This window comes from Megalops cyprinoides, chromosome 5, assembly GCF_013368585.1.
Source record: "Megalops cyprinoides isolate fMegCyp1 chromosome 5, fMegCyp1.pri, whole genome shotgun sequence".
In the NCBI taxonomy this organism is placed as follows: domain Eukaryota; kingdom Metazoa; phylum Chordata; class Actinopteri; order Elopiformes; family Megalopidae; genus Megalops; species Megalops cyprinoides.
In genome coordinates, this window is record NC_050587.1 from 38923544 (window position 1) to 38941936 (window position 18393).

Here is an 18393-nt window from a genome sequence, read left to right on the forward strand (position 1 = left end):
TTATTGGCTTTAAGCACTGAAATTTGCTTTTTTATTTATTTTGCAGCACGTGAGTGGCCTTCCTTATTATAGAGGAAATGAACAAAACATTCATTGGACAGGAGGAAATGAATGATTATAAAGCGTTTTAACGAGACCCCCTTTTCAATGCGGTCAGGTTGTTATAGCAACGTTTACACAGGAGGAACTGGTAGCAGTGAAGAATGCGTTACGTAGACAAGGCAGCTAGTTAGATAACTTCACAGCTTTTAATATAGGCTTACAATGGAGCTAGGTCTATGCGCTGTCTGAGTCATTCCAAAAAATAGACCTGACATAAGGAGCTGTCGAATATGGAGATCAACGAATAATTCATCTTGCTAGCCTGTGAATGCGCCAGCTATTGTTTGTTTAGGCAACTGCTTGTCGTCAGTGGTTAACTGCATGAATAGGAATCTAACCGGCTACTTGGCCGGAAACGCAGCGCGTTGCGATTTTGGGTATGTCCAGCTTCAGTTTACCGCCTCTGTGCAATCTACCGCACTGGTCCCGGGTTGGGAGCTTAGACAAAGCTTATTACCCACGGCCGATCCGGCGCGACCGTCTGCAGCCCCTGCCCAATCCACGCTGCGCGGACTCCCGGGGAGCGAGTTGCGCGCAGGGCGACATGGATACGCGAGTGGCATCACTGGAGAGGGATATTCAGTTCTTGCAGCGGCAGCACAAAGATACGTTGGAAAAACTCCACCGTGAATTAGACGAGCTGAAACGGGAAAATAAAGGTAAGGTGGGTCTCTGAATATCGCGCCTTTATCTTTTGACTTTGATAAACATACGGCAGGGAGCCGAATCGATTCATTTTTAATCCTCCAGAGGCATGCTGATGTTAGAAAGGACCGAGAAGTCAGTAAAGCACAAATCATTTTATTGTTTTTGTTTCAAGTTAACCTGGTTCATCTGGTAACAATCAAGTTTTACACGCTTGTATGAACAAAGTAAACACGCATTGTTCGCTAACCTCCTGCGCGTCAGTTGTTAATTGCAATCGTCACTAAGACCACACTACACGTTCAGTGCAATATTCTTTAAGGGCAAAAACCTCTTTAATAATCGATATAACTGCAAAGAGGACTAAGGAAGAGACACCTGTTGAAAGAAGTGACACACTAGATACTGGTTGCGTGGAAACGAGCCGTTACAGAATCAAGAAAATGAAAGGAGGTCGCTGTTCGCGGGGGGTGTCGGGAGTGTCGTATTACTGGGTAGACCGGCTTATCCCTAGCATTTCGGCATCCTACCCCACCGACGATTTTTCCAATCCTTTCTAAAGGAATCAAACGCTTTGTCAGCCAAAACAATGACAAAACGGTGAGAGGCAAGACGGAGAGATGGTTACAACACGCCTGCCTACCTTTTGTACAGTCTGACTACAGCTCTTCTACCTCCTCAGTCCACTAACACCCCTCTATAATAAAGCTCATCTTGTTGCAGAGCTCCACTATAAGATGATCATGGATCCACCACAAACTCACAGAAAAGGTATGGAAATACTGATGCAGCAAAATACTGCTATTTACTTACATGTATTTATTTTCTTTTTTGCCAGTGTCTACATGACATTTATCTCTACATAACACATCACACCATGATACAGTGTGTCATATATCATACATAGTATGTTATGAATGCTCGATGCAGCTGTTGTGCAATGCTTGTGTAGGCTTTACGTAGTTGCTCTTAATGTATGGTGTGACCCGTGTATTACAGGGAGTGGTAAGTCTTTTAACATGCAAGACCTTGCGGGATAGGTCTTCTTTTTATCAGCATCAGTAGTATTACACAGTAGCACAGCAGTGCTTACCCAGACGCTGTGGTTGTGCTTAAACTGAGAAACTGTTTTGCAAGCTGGAAAGGAAACATTAGACATTATATTACATTACATTATTGTCATTTAGTATTTGCTCTTAAGTAGAGTGACTCTCAATTTTATCCATTTATATAGCTGGATATTTACTGAAGCAACTGTGGATTAAGTACCTTGCCCAAGGGTACAACAGCAGCGTCCCAGTGCAGAATCAAACCAGCAACCTGTTGGTTACGGGCCCTGCTCCTCACTGGTAGCCACAGTGTAATATTAGACACATTTCCACATGAGAAAAGGAGTGACAGTTTGTGTTTGTGCTGGCGGTGGTGAGAGAGAGCGAAAGCCTCGCTGAACCTACAGTCTCGTGTGGTTCCGATTGCTCAGGTTCCTGCAGAAGATGTAACCGACCCCTCCCCCAGACAGAGACGCAGGCCCAGAGGGGGGGCCACCCAGAGAGGGCTCGGAGCGCCAGCCCCCTGTCGCAGGGAACTCCCCTGAGGTAAGCAACACACTCTGAGCAGACAGCAGGATTTCTGCTCATGAACACAGAGACCCGGGTGCCTGAAGTGTGACGGCTCCCGCACCTCGTGGAATTCTGAGCTTGTCTGATCCTGCCTGCAGTTGCCAAGGCAACCTTAGGTATCGCATATGAGGCATTTGGTGCTCCTTGTGGCTGATAGGTGACCTCAGTGCCACTGAAGTGCTGACAGTTTGTTATGTAACCACAGCGGAGCTCAGTAGCCTGAATGACCATGTGAGTATCTGCTACAGGAAGTAAGGTTAGACCCAGAGGAGCAATACCACTGGTTCCTGTTGGCTAGGGACTTGGTTGTCACACCAGCACATGTGGACTGAGACGGTTGTGGTTCGAAATCTGCATAAGACTTTGTTTCCATTACTTGATGCAGTACTGTACACTTACAACAACATTCATTTAGTATAGTGCATTTACAGCCAAAGCCGTTGCAAAAAGCTGCACAAGTGTTCTAGAAGGAAACAAAAAAAAAACAAAAAACCCATGGGCGAATCTGGGAGAAAAATGGACATTACTCCCTCATCCATCACAAAGGGGCCATCAAGTGAAACTCCTGGAAAATAATTCAACACAAAAATAAATATTACACACGTATGTAGTGGGGTGTATGTATATAGAAGACGCTGTTAGAGCATTCTGAAAGCCTCCCTGTTTGTTTCAGCTGTGGCACGGAGCACAGCGAGGCCCCTCCTAAACACTACACAGACATGGCCCCGCCCAGACCAGCGCCCCCACCCCCAGCGGACATGGAGCCGAGGGGGGGTCTCATCACCTCCCTGCAGCCCCTGCGCATCCACAGCGGCCCCTCGCGACCCCCCCGAGCCCCCACCCTGCAGGAGTGTGAGGTTATTATCCGTCAGCTCTACAACGCCAACAGCCTACAGTCCCAGGAGGTGAGTACAGCTCCCCAACGTGTTCCACACACAGCGTACTGTACTGCAGGGATACACCCCCTACCCCACATCTGGCCCCCTTCAGGAAAATGTATTGATGTTCATTGCAAAGTACATGAGCTTTAATTTTGTATGTTTACATAATTTAAATAATTATGTGATGCCTTGAGTATCTAATTGCTACTACAGAACAAAAAACAGCAGCCATGTTCAATTCAAAGGAAACTTGTTAGAATGCATATACAACCTGCTTAGTCACCTGTGTAAGCAGCCCATAATAGTTTTACTCCTGCCCCTCTCTCTGCCTCCCCTCCTGCACATATCACTGGTGCATATTCACAACAGATTCAGGCTCCTCCTCTTACCTGCGACTGCGTGCACACCTGCAGCAGAATACACCTGTCTCTGTTCCGCTTCAGATCCAGCGCGTGAAGGCCGTCCTGAGGGACATCGTGTTCAGCAAGAAGATCACCCCAGAGACGTACATCATGACCAAGGCCTACCTGGCCGACGGAACCAGGTGGGGGTTCATTCATGTTTTACATTTATATGTGTAAATGCCCCCACTACTGCTGTGAAACTGCTACATCAGCTCTGATCAGAACCTCCGTCCCCCGATTCAGCAGAACCGAAGAAGCAGAGAGGTTCCCCAAACTCCCGCTCAAACCGTTGCAGCAGAGACTGTAAGTGAACTCCGGCGGGTGGGGGTGTGCTGTACTGTGGGGGGGTGTGTGGAAGCACAGCAGCCCAGACTGATGAGCGGCCTCCATTTTCCCATGTTCCCCCTGGGCAGGGTGGGGTCCCAGGTGGGCGTGGCGGAGAGGGTGGTCCTGCCGGCCCTGAAGCAGAGCGTGGGCAGCAGCGTGGCGGAGCGGCAGCGGAGGACACAGGCCGTGCAGAGAGGCCGTCTGAGGAGGACGGTGCACTAAGAGGGACAAACTGCGCAGCCAGAGACTCAAATCCCCCCTCCCTTCCGACGCTGGACACAGGAGCACCAGGAACTTGTGGCTCTAGTGCCTGTGAGTGTCGCACACTTCAGGACGAATCAGGGCTGGGTCCACGACGATGACACTGCTTCAGTATCCGAAAGCCTGAAATGCACCTCCATCCACTGTACACTTTAAACTGCCATTTGTTTATAAATGAAACTTTAAAGAAACGGATTTTGATTCTGCTCTGTCTGCGCATGAAGGTTATTTTTGAGCTGGGGTTTTACAAACTGACAAAAAAAACATCCACAGGAAAGGACGCAGCAAAGCAACAGTTTTTCATGAAATGAGTAGCACACTAATCACATCTGAACAGCAAAAGTGTTTATTTAATGTAAACTAACCAGGAAAATTTCCTATAAGTATATATGCACTTACACAGCAAAGTATACAGTTAAGAAGGATACATTTTTTCCAGCATAATCGTCTACAAATGGGAGAGGGTGGGTGAGAAATTTTTCAATCAAACCATTCATTGGGATGCATGGTCAGCCAAGCTGGCGTGAGTTCATTCACGTGCACAGCAGAAGAGAAGAAGCCCTGCAGTTCTTGAGAGGCCCTGCGGGTGGCGCTAAGCTGCAGACAGGCAGGCCTGCCTCACACTCTGGGCCCAGGTGTTGAGTAGTGCAGTCACCGAGTGTTTGTCGGGAAGCTGAAGGAGCTTGGAGGTCATGTTTCTGTGGACCGTCTGCAGGAAGGGGTTAGCGCCTGGTGGAGATGAGAGAAAGAATTACCCAACAGGTTCATCTGTGAAATTGCACCACTGAGAGCAAAACCATGGTAGGCAGCTTGGTGGGTTCTGTAGTACTGTTTTCCAAAACAGAGCTGGAACCAGGCTGACTCATTACACCCCTTTCCCACTGTAGAGCTGGAACCAGGCTGGCTCATTACACCCCTTTCCCACTGTAGAGCTGGAACCAGGCTGGCTCATTACACCCCTTTCCCCCTGTAGAGCTGGAACCAGGCTGGCTCATTACACCCCTTTCCCCCTGTAGAGCTGGAACCAGGCTGGCTCATTACACCCCTTTCCCCCTGTAGAGCTGGAACCAGGCTGGCTCATTATACCCCTGTAGAGCTGGAACCAGGCTGGCTCATTACACCCCTTTCCCCCTGTAGAGCTGGAACCAGGCTGGCTCATTATACCCCTTTCCCCCTGTAGAGCTGGAACCAGGCTGGCTCATTACACCCCTTTCCCCCTGTAGAGCTGGAGCCAGGCTGGCTCATTACACCCCTTTCCCCCTGTAGAGATGGAACCAGACTGGCTCATTAAGCTAATGAGGTGGAAAAGTAACTGTACTGTGGGGGGCGGGGCAGCAGGGAGGAGGGTGAGGCAGCAGGGTGGAGGGGGGCCGTACCGTATTCCTGGGCGTCGTCCGCCCACTGTGGGCTCTGCTCCGGGTAATCCGCTGGAATGCTGAGCTGCAAAGGTGGGACGCTGGGCAGGTTTTTGTCATCTGGGAGAGACACGGGAGCACAAGGGGGTCAGGAACCGCATAACGTTAGCAGGAAATGCGCTTTTATGAGAGTGAGAGATTGTGTGTGAAAGAGTGAGAGAAACCTCTATTCCATACAAGTAAATCATGGTGTACTGATTACTGCCCAGCTCTGAAATCATCTGTCATGTAAGGAGACCCAGATCCATCAGTCTCACTTCAGAGATGCTGCCTGCCATGCTGGGACAGAATAGCGGTGTGTGTGTGTGTGTGTGTGTGTGTGTGTGTGTGTGTGTGTGTGTGTGTGTGTGTGTGTGTGTGTGTGAGAGAGTGTGTGTGTGAGAGTGTGTGTGTGTGAGAGAGTGTGTGTCTGTTCGTTTGTGTGTGTCTGCAGTATTACGCTGCGTGTTTGCGTTTGGTGAATCATGGGATAGCGCCCGTCGGCCGCTCACCCAGTTTGCAGATGAGGTGCACAGTGCCGTTGTTGCTGCAGTGGGACGGGTCCAGATTGACCAGGAATTTGGAGTTGAGGCGGGCCACCTCTCCCTGCAGGATGTTGGGGATGGTCTGGCGGTCGTCGTCATCGTGTTTCCGCTTCCGGGTGGGAATCATGGGCCCCCTGTACAGAGGTCAGAGGTCAGAGTTTGGGTCAGTTTAGCCTGCAACTTTCCCAAACCAAAGTGACATCATCTGTCCACCGACAAAGCCAAACCCACAAACTTTCATCAGTGTTCTTTCAGAAAGCCCCCTAGCTTCAGTCTTAAAGACAGAAATAAAAAGTCTTAATTCCGTTTGGGAGATTAAGCACAGATTCCCGCTCCACGAGTTACATGCATGATGCTGTATCATTCTTCTGGAATGTGGCAGTTTGAGTATGGAAGCATACGAGGCCACGCCCGAGCTAACACCAGTGTGAGAAGGCTCTGAGACACACCCACACTGCACTCACGTGATGGGGGGGCCATGGATGGCCGTCATGGCGGGGGCGAAAGTCCGGTACAGGGAGTGGTTGAAGACGGGCGAGCGAATGTTTGCCATCACCGCATCCAGCAACGGCTGGCACAGATACTGCTGCTTGGTGCTAGGCACCGGCGGTGGAGGCGGAGTCGGCTGGAATGGAACGGGAGAGAAAAAAAACGGCACATTGGAAAGGCATTTCTTCCAATTAGTAAACACGTTCGTTTAGTATCATTAGGGATGGAAACCTCACATGCACACCCTCAACCCTAATGTTTCCCCATTCACTTCCACTGATCCTCGATCACTCAGGTCTGGAAATCCTAACACTGGGAATCATTTGGTTTGATCACCCAGACCCTTACGGCAGTGTTCTTGCAGGCTGGACACAACAGGAAGTGAAGTACACGCTGATGAAACCCCAATCAGAGGCCAGAACACTCAGAGCGCATATGTTCAGGTTATGCTCGAGCAGTGGAAGACAGCCTAAGCTGGAGCAGCAGGCAGCCTACCATAGCCATGTCGTTCTTTAGCTTCTCCAAGGCGATTTCACACTTCTGTAAGGTCTTCAGAGGGCACCTGCCAGAGGACGAGAGACAGAGAGTCCGTGAAACAGCAGGCAGAGAGGGGAGTGGTAGAGGTGAGCGACCGGTTCGGCATCTCTCCTACCGTTTGGAAGGGTCCGTCAAGATGTCCAGCAGGCTCTTCATCTTGCTGAGGTCCTTCTTCCTATCTAATGAATAGGAACAGTGGAAATTTTTACTGGGCGTGTCCCTGCACATTGATCAAGCACCGAAAAACTGTGAGCACAGAGAGAAACAGAGGAGGCGCAACCCCCCCCTCCCTCACCTTCGTTTTTGTCGATCTTGTTGATCATTCTGCGCAGGGGTTCGATGTACTTGGACAGCTGTTTGAGTTTCTCCAGGTACTGCTGCTCCTCAGTCTGCGAGGCTCCCGCCGGGCTCATCACTGAGCTGGGGTTTCCTTCCAGAACAACGACATGAAGGTCAGCCTCCTTCTGACCAATCACAGCTCACCCCCGAGCCTCACTGGCGTCGCAGCAACCGCCAATCGCCCTCTGGCCCTGGCCGAGCTCGGAGGGGTGTAGTTACCTGGCGTGTTGAGCGGTCCGGGAGACGGCACGCCGTAGTTCTGGGGGGTGCGGGCTGTGGCAGGACTCTGGGATGGCTGGGGGGAGGGGCTAGGCTGGAAACCGCCGGGGGAAGGGGTGGGGCCAGAACTGCAACACAAACCCCACACCAAAAACAATTACACAGCGCCACAACACAAGGTACTGCGGTACTTCAAGACGGCAGTAATCTCAGGCGAGCACAGTGCTGGGGGTGTGTCATCCTTACCTGACAGAGTTGGGCTGGGAGGTGGGGGGCTGGGGAGACGGCTGTGGCTGGGGAGGGGGGGGCATGGACTGGGGGGTCTGAGCCTGCACCGGAGAGGGCGATGACATCATCTGGTGCTGCTGGACCTGCAGGGAGGAGGGGGGGGGGGGGGGGGGGGGGGGGGCAGAGAACAGCAGGATCACATGCATGTGGAGGTCAGAGGTTAGAGGTCAGGGCACTCACCCAAAGCAGCCACTCTTACGAGACTGCAGCTGTGACCGAATAAGAAATGGGGAAGGTGAGTAAAAACTGGTCAACAGTCAGGACACTCCAGAGGTTACGCTAATACTGGCAGCACGCTACAAGAGAAGGCAGTTGATGGGCAGGTTGGAGGGGATGGGGGCGGGGCAGGGAAGGGTGAATAAGGGGCAAATGAGCTTTGAGGTTAACACCTAAACACATCATTCACAAGCTCATGACTGATGGCAGCCTGTCCAACAGACAGATACGCAGTACAGGACACTTCTCAGCCTGGAAAGGGTCTCTCGATTTCAGTTTGACCTACCACGTCACAAATCTCCCACTCAGCTTCAGCCTTGGAGTGCTGCTCAGCTCCTCAGCTCTGATCTAAGGTCCAATCACTGCTAAATTTCATCGTTTCCATCTCTCCCTATCCTTACCAAGAGGCGCATGTGGCTGACAGGACACTAACCCATCAGACACCATGCGGAGGGGTAACCGCAGAAGGCCAAACTTAAACAGCATGACCCTTTCCAGATGGAAGTGTCCCAACACGAGAAACCAGAATCTCGACCTTCCCCAAAAGAGGAGGAAATCCAAGCAGAGATTCGGGTTCTCATGGCTGTTCAGACCTACCACTGAGGGCCCCAATAAAACTACACTGCGTGAATTCTGTAGAGTTCAGAAATCCGTTTCATGAGAATGGATAAGGATTTGAGGGTTGCTCTCTTATGCAGATTCTAGAAAGACAAATTCCACCACACGTCTATAATTCAACATCTAAATGTCATCATTTAGATTTACGGGAGCCTTTGGCCAGAGCCAAGTGTTTAAAATGCACTTTAAATATGGTCTTAGCTAATGTCCATCCCACTAAGTAGTGCAATACTTTGCACACAAGCTGTCTTGCAGTGTCCCGATTCTTTGGAAATACATGTGCCTGTGCTGTGCCCTCAGGTAAGGCCTAAAACAGTGTACATAAACACAATCTGGGAGTGGTTTTCTTACGGCAAACCCAAAACTGACTCCTTTAAGTAACAATGGCTTGAGACTGATAGTCAAGGAAAGCAGAGAAAAGTAAAGCTTTTGTATGTCCTAAAGTTCATCACGGTTGGCACGCTCTTGCCCTGTGAAGTGAAATACACTTTGGTCTCTTAAGCAGACGAGGGACAGGTGGCTGAGAAAGCATCCCCTAAGGAGGTTGCTGGATGAAAACTTTCCACATCCTACCTGACATTTTACTTCTTTCTTTATCCTCCGTAAAAGAACAACCCCATAAAACTGCAACAGGTAAATCAGTGCCTATCACCGAGAGCAAGAGCCCTTCAGCCCTGTCCTGTGGGGTCCCACGGTGGGATCACCCTCCTCAGCGTGCTTACTGCTCACTCCTCGAAAGGTCGTGACCCCCATTTCAGCACATCTTACACAATGCTTCACACTGCTACCCTACTCAGGAGCCGGAGGCTGAAACCAACAACCACAAGGGAGAGGGGGGAGGGGGCAGGGGGGAGCCAGGGGCAGTGGGGCTTCACTGAGGCTGGTGGAGGCTTTTAGGGAAGTGTTTACACAGGAGGCGGGCTTGAGTCTCCCGAGCGACGGGCGTGACCGGGGGCGGGGGTGGGGCGGGGTGGGGGGGAGCGAGCGTCTGGGTCGTGGCACTGCGCTCTAGCGTAGGTACCTGTGGCATTTGCTGTCCTCCCATAGCAGCAGAGTTTGGAGTTATGGCAGGGGCCGGGTTGACGCGTGGCAGCCTGGGCTGCATTCCAGCTCGGGCCATCATCATCTTCGGAGGACAGAGGGACAACAGACATGTCACAAGCAAAAACAAGAAACGCAGTGCGTCAGCGGGGGGGGTGGGGGAGCGCATGCAGGCGTCGCCGCGTCTCCTGAAACGTCACGCAGAATCACGCACGTGCACGCGCACACACACACACACGCAGACGCAATCCAGGCCGAGACAGGAGACACGGTCAGGCGACGGAGAGCGGCCCCCGCCATCCGTTAGTCAGAGGATATGGAGGAAGTGGTTGCCGTGACAACGCCCTGAACAATGCCAGCCATTCAAACGTTGGGAATGCATGCATTTTCTCCGTGCTGCTGGGGCAAACCCATGCGGCGTGATTCACTGGGATGCAAAGTACTGAAGGCGACTGCCTTTTTTTTTCTTTTAAAAAAAATAAAAAATTTGAGCAGAGTGCATGTTGGTCAGCATTTCACCAAAGTAATTTTACAAGTACTGTGTAGATTTTTTTTTTAAATTTAAAATTGTTTGTGAAAAACAAAACCATAATGCAAAAATTAAACATCACAGCCATTTGGCTTCATAATCTATTGGTTGTCATAAAGTGTTTTCTGTGTTGGGGTGTGGGGGGTTCTGTCTACACGGTGCTGATGTTATGAAGAATGATAGGGTCTCTCATTCTTGCCACTTTGTGCTTATTTTCATAAAAAAATACAAGTACTTTTCGGTTAATGAATTAAAAAAAAAAAAAAAAAAAAAATAGGCAGTCTTAATGGAAACAGAAGTGTTATTTTGCATCTCCGGGGCACAAACAGGGAAGTCACTTGCACAAAGACGTTTGTGTACATTTCGGCAGGGCAGACATGCAGCTGCAGGGTCAGAATACACACAAGCTCACGCACGAACACACACACACACACAATGCATGAAAAAAGACATTCTCATGAAGCAGACACCGATGCCATGAGGTGTGGGAAAGTAACTTCCACTGGTTCCTTGTGGGAGAAACAAGTGACCCGCTGTATCTAGTGCCAGTGTGTCCCCGTGTTAAAGATGAGCTTATCTTTGGATTCCAATTCAGTTTGGAAGGAGTGTTGGGACAAGGAAGAGGTGAGAGGGTCAGGGACAAAGTAAACTGTAGTTTGAATGTTTTTTCCCCATCCACCCTGATACTACACCCTGAGCAGAAGACCCCCAGTGCTCAGAGAGGCCTGCTCTAACCTGAATGTTTCACAGGAATAGTGTTTTAGGAACCTAACCTGAGTGTTTCAGAGGAAGCCTGGCAGGTGGCAGGAAGGACATAAATAAAAAGGCTTTTGTGACTTCAGAATCTTTTGTCATTAAATATTTCCATTCATAGTGAGGTCATGAAGCCCAGTTTTCCATCCCTTATTGGATGTCAAGTTCTGAATGGTATTGGTAATTGCCCATTTTAGGTGTTAGTACTACACAGAAGAAGCCATTTTATTACAATATTCTTTCTATAACTTATTTGCAGACTACAACAGCCTTTCCGACAGATTTCACAAGGAGAAATACCAACACAAGAAGGAGTATCAACAACAAAAAAAATATTTTTTTAATAACCACACAGTAGCGATGCCCAACCAACCTGATATGGGGCCCCCAAAAAAACAAAATACAGACCGCCAGAAAACCAAATCCACCATGCCGATAACAACACAAACCAATCTGAGAGGAAAGAAGCAATCTGAAGGCGTGCACTCAACCCCCAGGCTGGATCGCCACGGTCCCCACGCCCTGCGGTGCCCCCCCACCCTCCACGGCCCCTCTTACCTGGCCTCCGACTGCGTTCATCTGCGCCTGCGCGGCTGCTTGCTGCGCCTGCTGCACGGCTGCCTGCTGCTGCGCCGCTGCCGCCTGCTGCTGCTGCTGCTGCTGCTGGTGCAGAGCTCGCGCTTGCTACACACATGCACGCACGCACACACGCACACACACGCACGCACACGCGCACACACATACGCACGCACACACACACACATGCACACACACGCATGCACGCACGTATACGCGCACACACGCACATGCATACACGCACGCACACGCACACACATGCACACGCATGCACACGCACGCACAGAAAGCAAAGGAAGAAAAAAACTCATTTCACTACATGACCAAAACAACCCTCTTCACCCCCAAAATCATGGGGTTATCATCATCAGTTATGTAGCCAATTAGCATATGCACTTGATTCTCAGGTTCTGTTTTTTAATTGTTCTTCAAATAGTCAATTGCAATTTTTCCATTTTTCTCCGATATTCCATTATTCTCTGATATTTTCCTTTAAACTACTTCACAATACTTATAGTTCATTTGCGGAAAAACGCAAAAACAAACCAATTACAAATTTGACATAAGTGTACATATTTATTTTGTATGTACGACTGACACACTATTCTGCACCCATACTCTGCATCAAACTGTAAAACACTATTTAACCGTGATACTGGGCTTCACAGCAATCTCAGATGAATCAGTAAATTTAATATATAATTTTCTCACAAATACATGTTCAAATGTCGCACAGTATCCATTTTATCTCAACAATCATTTGAAGGGATTATGTCCTCTATGAGCACAAAGTGCATCAAACTACAGCCTGAGATATTGGAAAGTGGGGAAAAATGCATTTTATTATTTTAATATTGCACACATTTAAGTTTAATCAATTATGTATGTGTATTGATTTGCTACTGCTCAGTAGGTATTAATTTTTAAAATTGAAATGAAAATGAGGACATCCCACAGAAGGGTATAGTGTTTTCTTAAAAACTATTACTACCAATATAAAGTCATTCTCCCCAAGGCATAACTATACAGGCTACTGTCAGCTGTGAAAAATTCTACTCTGTAACTTTGCAGGAGCCTGTCCAAAAAGAGGCCCCAAGTCATTGTAATAAAACATGACATGGCCAAACCCTTGTGAAAACTCCACAGGTAGACAATACTCTGCGCAACAGACCTTTTCAGTAGGCAGGTCCTTTTCCGTAGCGCAGTTCTGTGGTTCCATTTAGGACTGTGCGAATGCGGGAAAAGCAGGTCTGGGGAACAGCGGTTCTAGGGTGCGGCATTTCCTGGGGAGTCATACCTGCAGGGCCTTTATCTGCTGGTGTGGCTGGCTGAGCGAGCCGATGGGGACATGCTGGGAGGCCATCTGCCCGGCCAGGGACTGAGGGGCCATGGGCTGCTGCTGGGAGTGCGGGGGCAGCTGGCCAGAGGGAGGCTGTTGGGTCTGGGGAGGCTGGACCATGTGCTGGATGGACTGGGCCTGTGTCTGAGCCTGGGCCTGGGCCTGGGCTTGGGCTTGGGCTTGGGCCTGGGCCTGGGCTTGGGCCTGAGCCTGGGCCTGGGCTTGCGCCTGAGCCTGGGACTGCAGCTGCTGCAGCACCTGGGCCTGCTGCGCTTGCACCTGGGCTTGCACCTGCGCCTGGGCCTGTGTCTGAGCCTGGGCCTGGGCCTGGGCCTGGGCCTGCTGCTGCTGCTGGAGTTGCTGCTGCTGCTGCTGCAGCTGGACAAACTGCTGCTGCTGCTGTAGCCGCAACTGCGCAGAAACGGCAAGAGAAGGAACGACAAAAAAAGAAAAAGAGAAAAAAAAAACAGAGTTATTCTTAGCATCAGAGGGTGAAGAAAAGCTTTAAAAGGTTAAGAAGCAAAAGAAGTGCTGGCCTTTTCAGGGCATTCAACATGCACACTCTTACACACGAGAGCGAAGGAAAAAAAAAAAATCTATGGGTCCATTAAAAAAAGTACTCGCAGTGTGCAAGCCTTCACTGTTACCTGCTGTGGGTTCTGTTGCTGCTGCTGGTTTGGGGCTTGCTGCTGATGTTGTTGCAGCTGCTGGTGGAGCTTTAATAGCTGCTGCTGCTGCTGTTGCTGCTGCTGCTGCACTTGGAACTGCTGCTGCATGGTGGCCTGTTGCTGCATGGCCGTTTGCTGCTGCATGGCTGACTGCTGTTGCATGGCGGTCTGCTGCTGCTGCTGCTGCACCTGGTACTGCTGGAACTGCTGCTGAGGCTGCTGGTGAGGCTGCTGGCCAATGGGCTGCATGGGGATTGGTGGTGCTGCGACTGCAGGCCAGACAGAGGACAACCAATGAACCAGGGTGCCACGCGGCACCAGTAAGAGACAGAGACAGAGCCCTTCCTCAACCATCGCCATTTGTGAATTACATGAATGAATTCAATTCAATTCAGTTAAGTTCAAATTTATTTGTACAGCGCTTTTTACAACACAAGTTGAGAGCAAGTCTAAGGCAACAGTGGCAAGGAAAAACTCCCCGATTAACAGGAAGAAACCTTGAGCAGAACCCGGCTCAGAGGAGGAGCCCATCTGCTCCGGGTCGGCACTGGCCAGACAGAATTACTTTGCTTGCACAGTGAAGTACTCACTGGAGTCGTACAGCTCAAGCAACTTGAAAATGGTTCCACTGGTTTCTACATGAGCACTGAGCGCACATAACAGAAATAAAAGCAGGCCCCAGGATCGAGCTGCAAAGAGTGAGCCACACTGCTGCAGCACATGGTACAGGTAAGGCGCCACTGAGCACTACTGCAAAATGCATCAGTGGAAAAGGCTCCTTGGTGTGTAAGGCATGCTAAGAAACAGAACACACATACACGCGCACACACACGCGCGCACACACACACTCACTAGACTGGGGGTTTCCAGCGACGCCCTGCATTGGGTGTTGGCCCATTTGCATCTGGCCCAGCCCCCCCATCCCGCCCATGGTGGCCCCCGTCGGGCGGGGCCCGATGCCCATCGCTCCTGACCCTGCTGTTCCTACACCAGTCAGGTTCTGCAGCGCATTCATGGGGTCTGGCACAGGAAGAGGAAACAGACAGGCAGGGAAATCAGCCCTCACGCTCAACTCCAAATCACAACAATAACAGCAGCACCAAACCTCTCTCAATGGTACAATCTCAATAATCCCTATTGTTTAAGCTCCCCCAGCCCCAACTGAACCCAGCCTGCTGCCAAACCGTGGGATTTGTGGTTTAACTCATCTTATGCTTAACGGGTAACTCTGCAAACATCACCTGCGCAGTGCCTGATCTCAGAACATGCTCTGACTGCGCAAACTCACCTGCGCAGTGCCGGATCTCAGAACACGATCTGACTGCGCAAACTCACCTGCGCAGTGCCTGATCTCAGAACACGATCTGACTGCGCAAACTCACCTGCGCAGTGCCGGATCTCAGAACACGATCTGACTGCGCAAACTCACCTGCGCAGTGCCGGATCTCAGAACACGCTCTGACTGCGCAAACTCACCTGGGCCTCCCTGTGCCCTTTTATCTGCAAAACAAACGGACATCGAGTCAACACCAGGGAGGAAATGTTTATGCATCAAATTGACACAAAACATACTAAAAAGATCAGATTGCTGCATCAGACATTAACTTTCGACTCAGAATGCCTGCAACTCACTGGCGTGTCAGAGGATGAACACAAGGCTAAAACCCCAGTCACTTCCCAACAGGAAGTCCCACATGGTTAGAGTGTTTAAAAAGAGCTCTTGGGATCAGATAATAAGCCATTGGAATGTTAAGGAAAGCTTGTCCCCTGATCCTAAAGAAATGTTTGTTACTGCCACGACAGAAACGTGTGACTGACACAAACGCATACTTACGGATGTCTCTGAAGTGAATTATCAGTCTTGCAACCAGGGACAGGTATTCATCCTGCATTTTTTGTCCATCAAACACAAATTAATGTCACACAGGTAATTCAACTTAATTGCAACAACTTTAAAACACAATGCACTTCATTCATTTCCAGTTACGGCTGCAGAATATTACTCACCCTAGACTTGGCTTTGACGAAGACATGATTCTCCATGTCATTGCTGGATTTGGTGTGGGCGGTGCCTGCCTTCCGCATGGCATCTTCACTGTTAGGAGGAAATTCACCTGTGACTTGCACTGCAACGCGTCATCACTGTTAGAACTCACACACACAAATTGTGACTGGGAAAGGTTATGCAAGAAGACTTCAAAACTATCCACGACAGGTTAGTCTCATCTTTTCAGTGCTTCTGTGATGGATCTTTACTATTTTTGCATGTGGGCAACGGAGACTACATGAGCGCACACAAGCTTCCCCGAATACCTGAATGAGATCATCTTCGGTCAGACCAACATTAAAGTTGAAAAAAAAAATGCCAGCTACTGGCAGCTATGACTGGCCAGAAATGCACGGGTGTGTGTGTACTCTGAATTTAGCTCAATTTGAAGCCCTCAGATGTCAGTCAGCTGTTGGACAGGAGCATGAAAGAGCGTCAACCAACGCGCACAGGTAAAACTAGATATAAGCCTACACCAGTCGTCTTAGTGTGTATGCGTTACTGCGGTTTATTGATGTAGCCGGTGATTACAGTAACGTTTACAGGATAACTTTCACCTAACCATTTCACCTCATACTGACGAACGGGAAACAATGCAGCCGTCAGCCGCGCATCGCTGGACAAGGCTGTTCACTTAAGTGTGTCACTTACGTATAAAGCTTAGTGAACACAAAAAATTACAGCATTAAAACACCAACTACTGGACCAGGTTTATATCCTATAACCCTGGGTTCATAACCCACACAATGGAAATTTAATACATGAAGGATTTGCTGGTGATGTTATTGCAGATCTTGAAAATAGTTTTAGTCCGATATCTCGTAGATATAATTTTGTCCTACACATGGGAAAATCTTAGTTACAAGTAGTCTTTGCCTGACCAGCAGGCAAAATATGGAAAATGCATTTCTATACACTGAAATGAGATGGCTATCTTGCGCTGATTACAGCTCGTTAGCTTACCGACCATCGTAGCGTGCAGCTTCGGAGATCCATCCAGCTCAAGTCAGCACAGGTTATTGATTCTTAGCTAACTAGCTTTGAATGAAATCAGGTGGCTGCGGATTTGATAGTCTCATTACAGCTAGCCAATTTGCTACTTCAATTCATTTAAAACGCTGCTGAGCTAACCAGCTATCAAGTTATGTAGCCACACGCTGCCTGCGGTGATGCGTGGCTTAAGCTAGTAAAATTTGTCCCTCTCCGCCAAAATAATTTCTGTGTTGCAATTGTTAAATTCTGGAGCGAATGTATGTACGCTGTTTAGGCTCCCATGTTTCCCCAAAACTTCCACCGCTCAAACCGGCCAGCTAGCTGACCGCGACACCCAGGATGCTTGTGCGGCCTACGTTGAGTCTCTGGTTGACGGCGTTATACCAAAAAGTCGCGTCTTAATGCCTGAAATCCAAAGGGTGTTAGAATGTAGATATAAGAATCACAACACTTACATTTGTGCCACTACTTTCTGTCGAAAAGCGGGACTCCTCCATTCGCTGTCCTGTCCTGGCACCTCCATTGTCACCGTCGTTAGGAGGCTAATGGCTAGCTAGCAGTGAAATCAGGCTACAAAAATGCACTTCCGGCGTATGTTTGTCAAAATAAAAGTCGCACTGTAATTACGTGGTACTGGGTACAGCAACACCACTCTTTGTTTACCTGTTCTAATGCGATAGACACAAAATAGCCCAAACTACACAATTAATATATTTTAATTAAAATTTAACACAATCAAAATTCAACTGGTCCTTTTAACTCCCAGAGATATGGCATCTCTCCCCATGGCTGAAAAAACCATAACTTATAGAATGAAATGTAAAGGTATGTAAAATGGAACACGGAATAAATTACATCTAGCCACACTCTGAAACCTGTGATCATAAAAATGTAATTATTATTATCAGGTCATTCTTCCACACTGATTCATGTTGCTTTCAGAATGTTCAGGTTTGTTGAAATATCCATGTGTCTCCGCGCGTCTACATGCTATTAGGGTCATGTCTCGGCCTCTTGGCTACCTTCGGATGATCTCCAATCACCTTTGGTTTTGTTGGACAAACGTCCTTTGGTAATACATTTGTAATACTATGCCCCGACATTTGGGAGCTTAAAAAGCATAGCTTCACCAAATGTGTAAAAAGTCGAACACGCAGTTTCTTACCTCACATTTCAGTAGCTATGCATGTTAAAAAGGAAGGAGCATGTTTCAAAGCAGAGATTTCTCAGTTTCCTTCCACAATGTCACATTATGTCATCACTGCATGAGATCTCCTGTCCGCATTATATGAATGAACTCTTTTCAACACTTTCCAACTTAAATCAATTAATCTTTTTTTCAGTATGTCGATATGTCTATATGAAGCTGGTTAGGAAATCACAGAGGATAAACACAGCTTCTGCTCTTAGTTTTTTAAATAAAAGCAGAGCTTTTCAGTGAACAAACAAAATTTAAGAAAGAGTTTACTGTACATGGGATGTTTGCCAAGTTCGCCTTTAAGGCCCTTCCCTGTTTCTTAACCCTGGGCATGTTGGGTAGGTGCTCACTTTGTTGACACGTTT

General features: G+C 48.8%; 2 protein-coding genes across 2 annotated transcripts; one reads left to right on the forward strand and one right to left on the reverse strand.

Annotated features, from left to right (window-relative positions):
- Positions 1-646: 646 nt before the first annotated feature.
- On the forward strand, positions 647-4231 carry si:ch211-222n4.2 (uncharacterized protein LOC101885505 homolog). Its single transcript, XM_036529997.1, has 8 exons — positions 647-761; positions 1471-1518; positions 1747-1752; positions 2228-2342; positions 3040-3271; positions 3691-3791; positions 3898-3954; positions 4065-4231. The coding sequence occupies exons 1-8, from the start codon at positions 647-649 to the stop codon at positions 4198-4200; spliced, it is 810 nt and encodes a 269-aa protein (XP_036385890.1). The 3' UTR covers positions 4201-4231.
- Positions 4232-4680: 449 nt separating this feature from the next.
- med15 (mediator complex subunit 15) lies at positions 4681-17392 on the reverse strand. Its single transcript, XM_036529998.1, has 18 exons — positions 17286-17392; positions 15798-15885; positions 15625-15676; positions 15267-15290; positions 14643-14810; positions 13881-14059; positions 13081-13470; positions 11766-11891; positions 9906-10010; positions 8009-8133; positions 7763-7890; positions 7500-7634; positions 7320-7383; positions 7163-7229; positions 6643-6803; positions 6146-6312; positions 5616-5714; positions 4681-4968 (listed from the first exon to the last, which is right to left on the reverse strand). Exons 1-18 carry the CDS (start codon positions 17351-17353, stop codon positions 4832-4834), a joined length of 2283 nt encoding a protein of 760 aa, XP_036385891.1. The 5' UTR covers positions 17354-17392; the 3' UTR covers positions 4681-4831.
- Positions 17393-18393: the final 1001 nt, after the last annotated feature.

Coding starts and splice junctions, on each gene's coding strand:
- si:ch211-222n4.2 (XM_036529997.1), top strand. CDS start 647: ATGGATACGCGAGTGGCATCACTGGAGAGGGATATTCAGTTCTTGCAG. Junction 762..1,470: donor GCTGAAACGGGAAAATAAAG/GTAAGGTGGGTC, acceptor ATCTTGTTGCAG/AGCTCCACTATAAGATGATC. Junction 3,792..3,897: donor TACCTGGCCGACGGAACCAG/GTGGGGGTTCAT, acceptor CCGATTCAGCAG/AACCGAAGAAGCAGAGAGGT.
- med15 (XM_036529998.1), bottom strand. CDS start 17,353: ATGGAGGTGCCAGGACAGGACAGCGAATGGAGGAGTCCCGCTTTTCGA. Junction 14,060..14,642: donor CGCTGGAAACCCCCAGTCTA/GTGAGTGTGTGT, acceptor TCTGGCCTGCAG/TCGCAGCACCACCAATCCCC. Junction 6,313..6,642: donor ATCCATGGCCCCCCCATCAC/GTGAGTGCAGTG, acceptor ACCTCTGTACAG/GGGGCCCATGATTCCCACCC.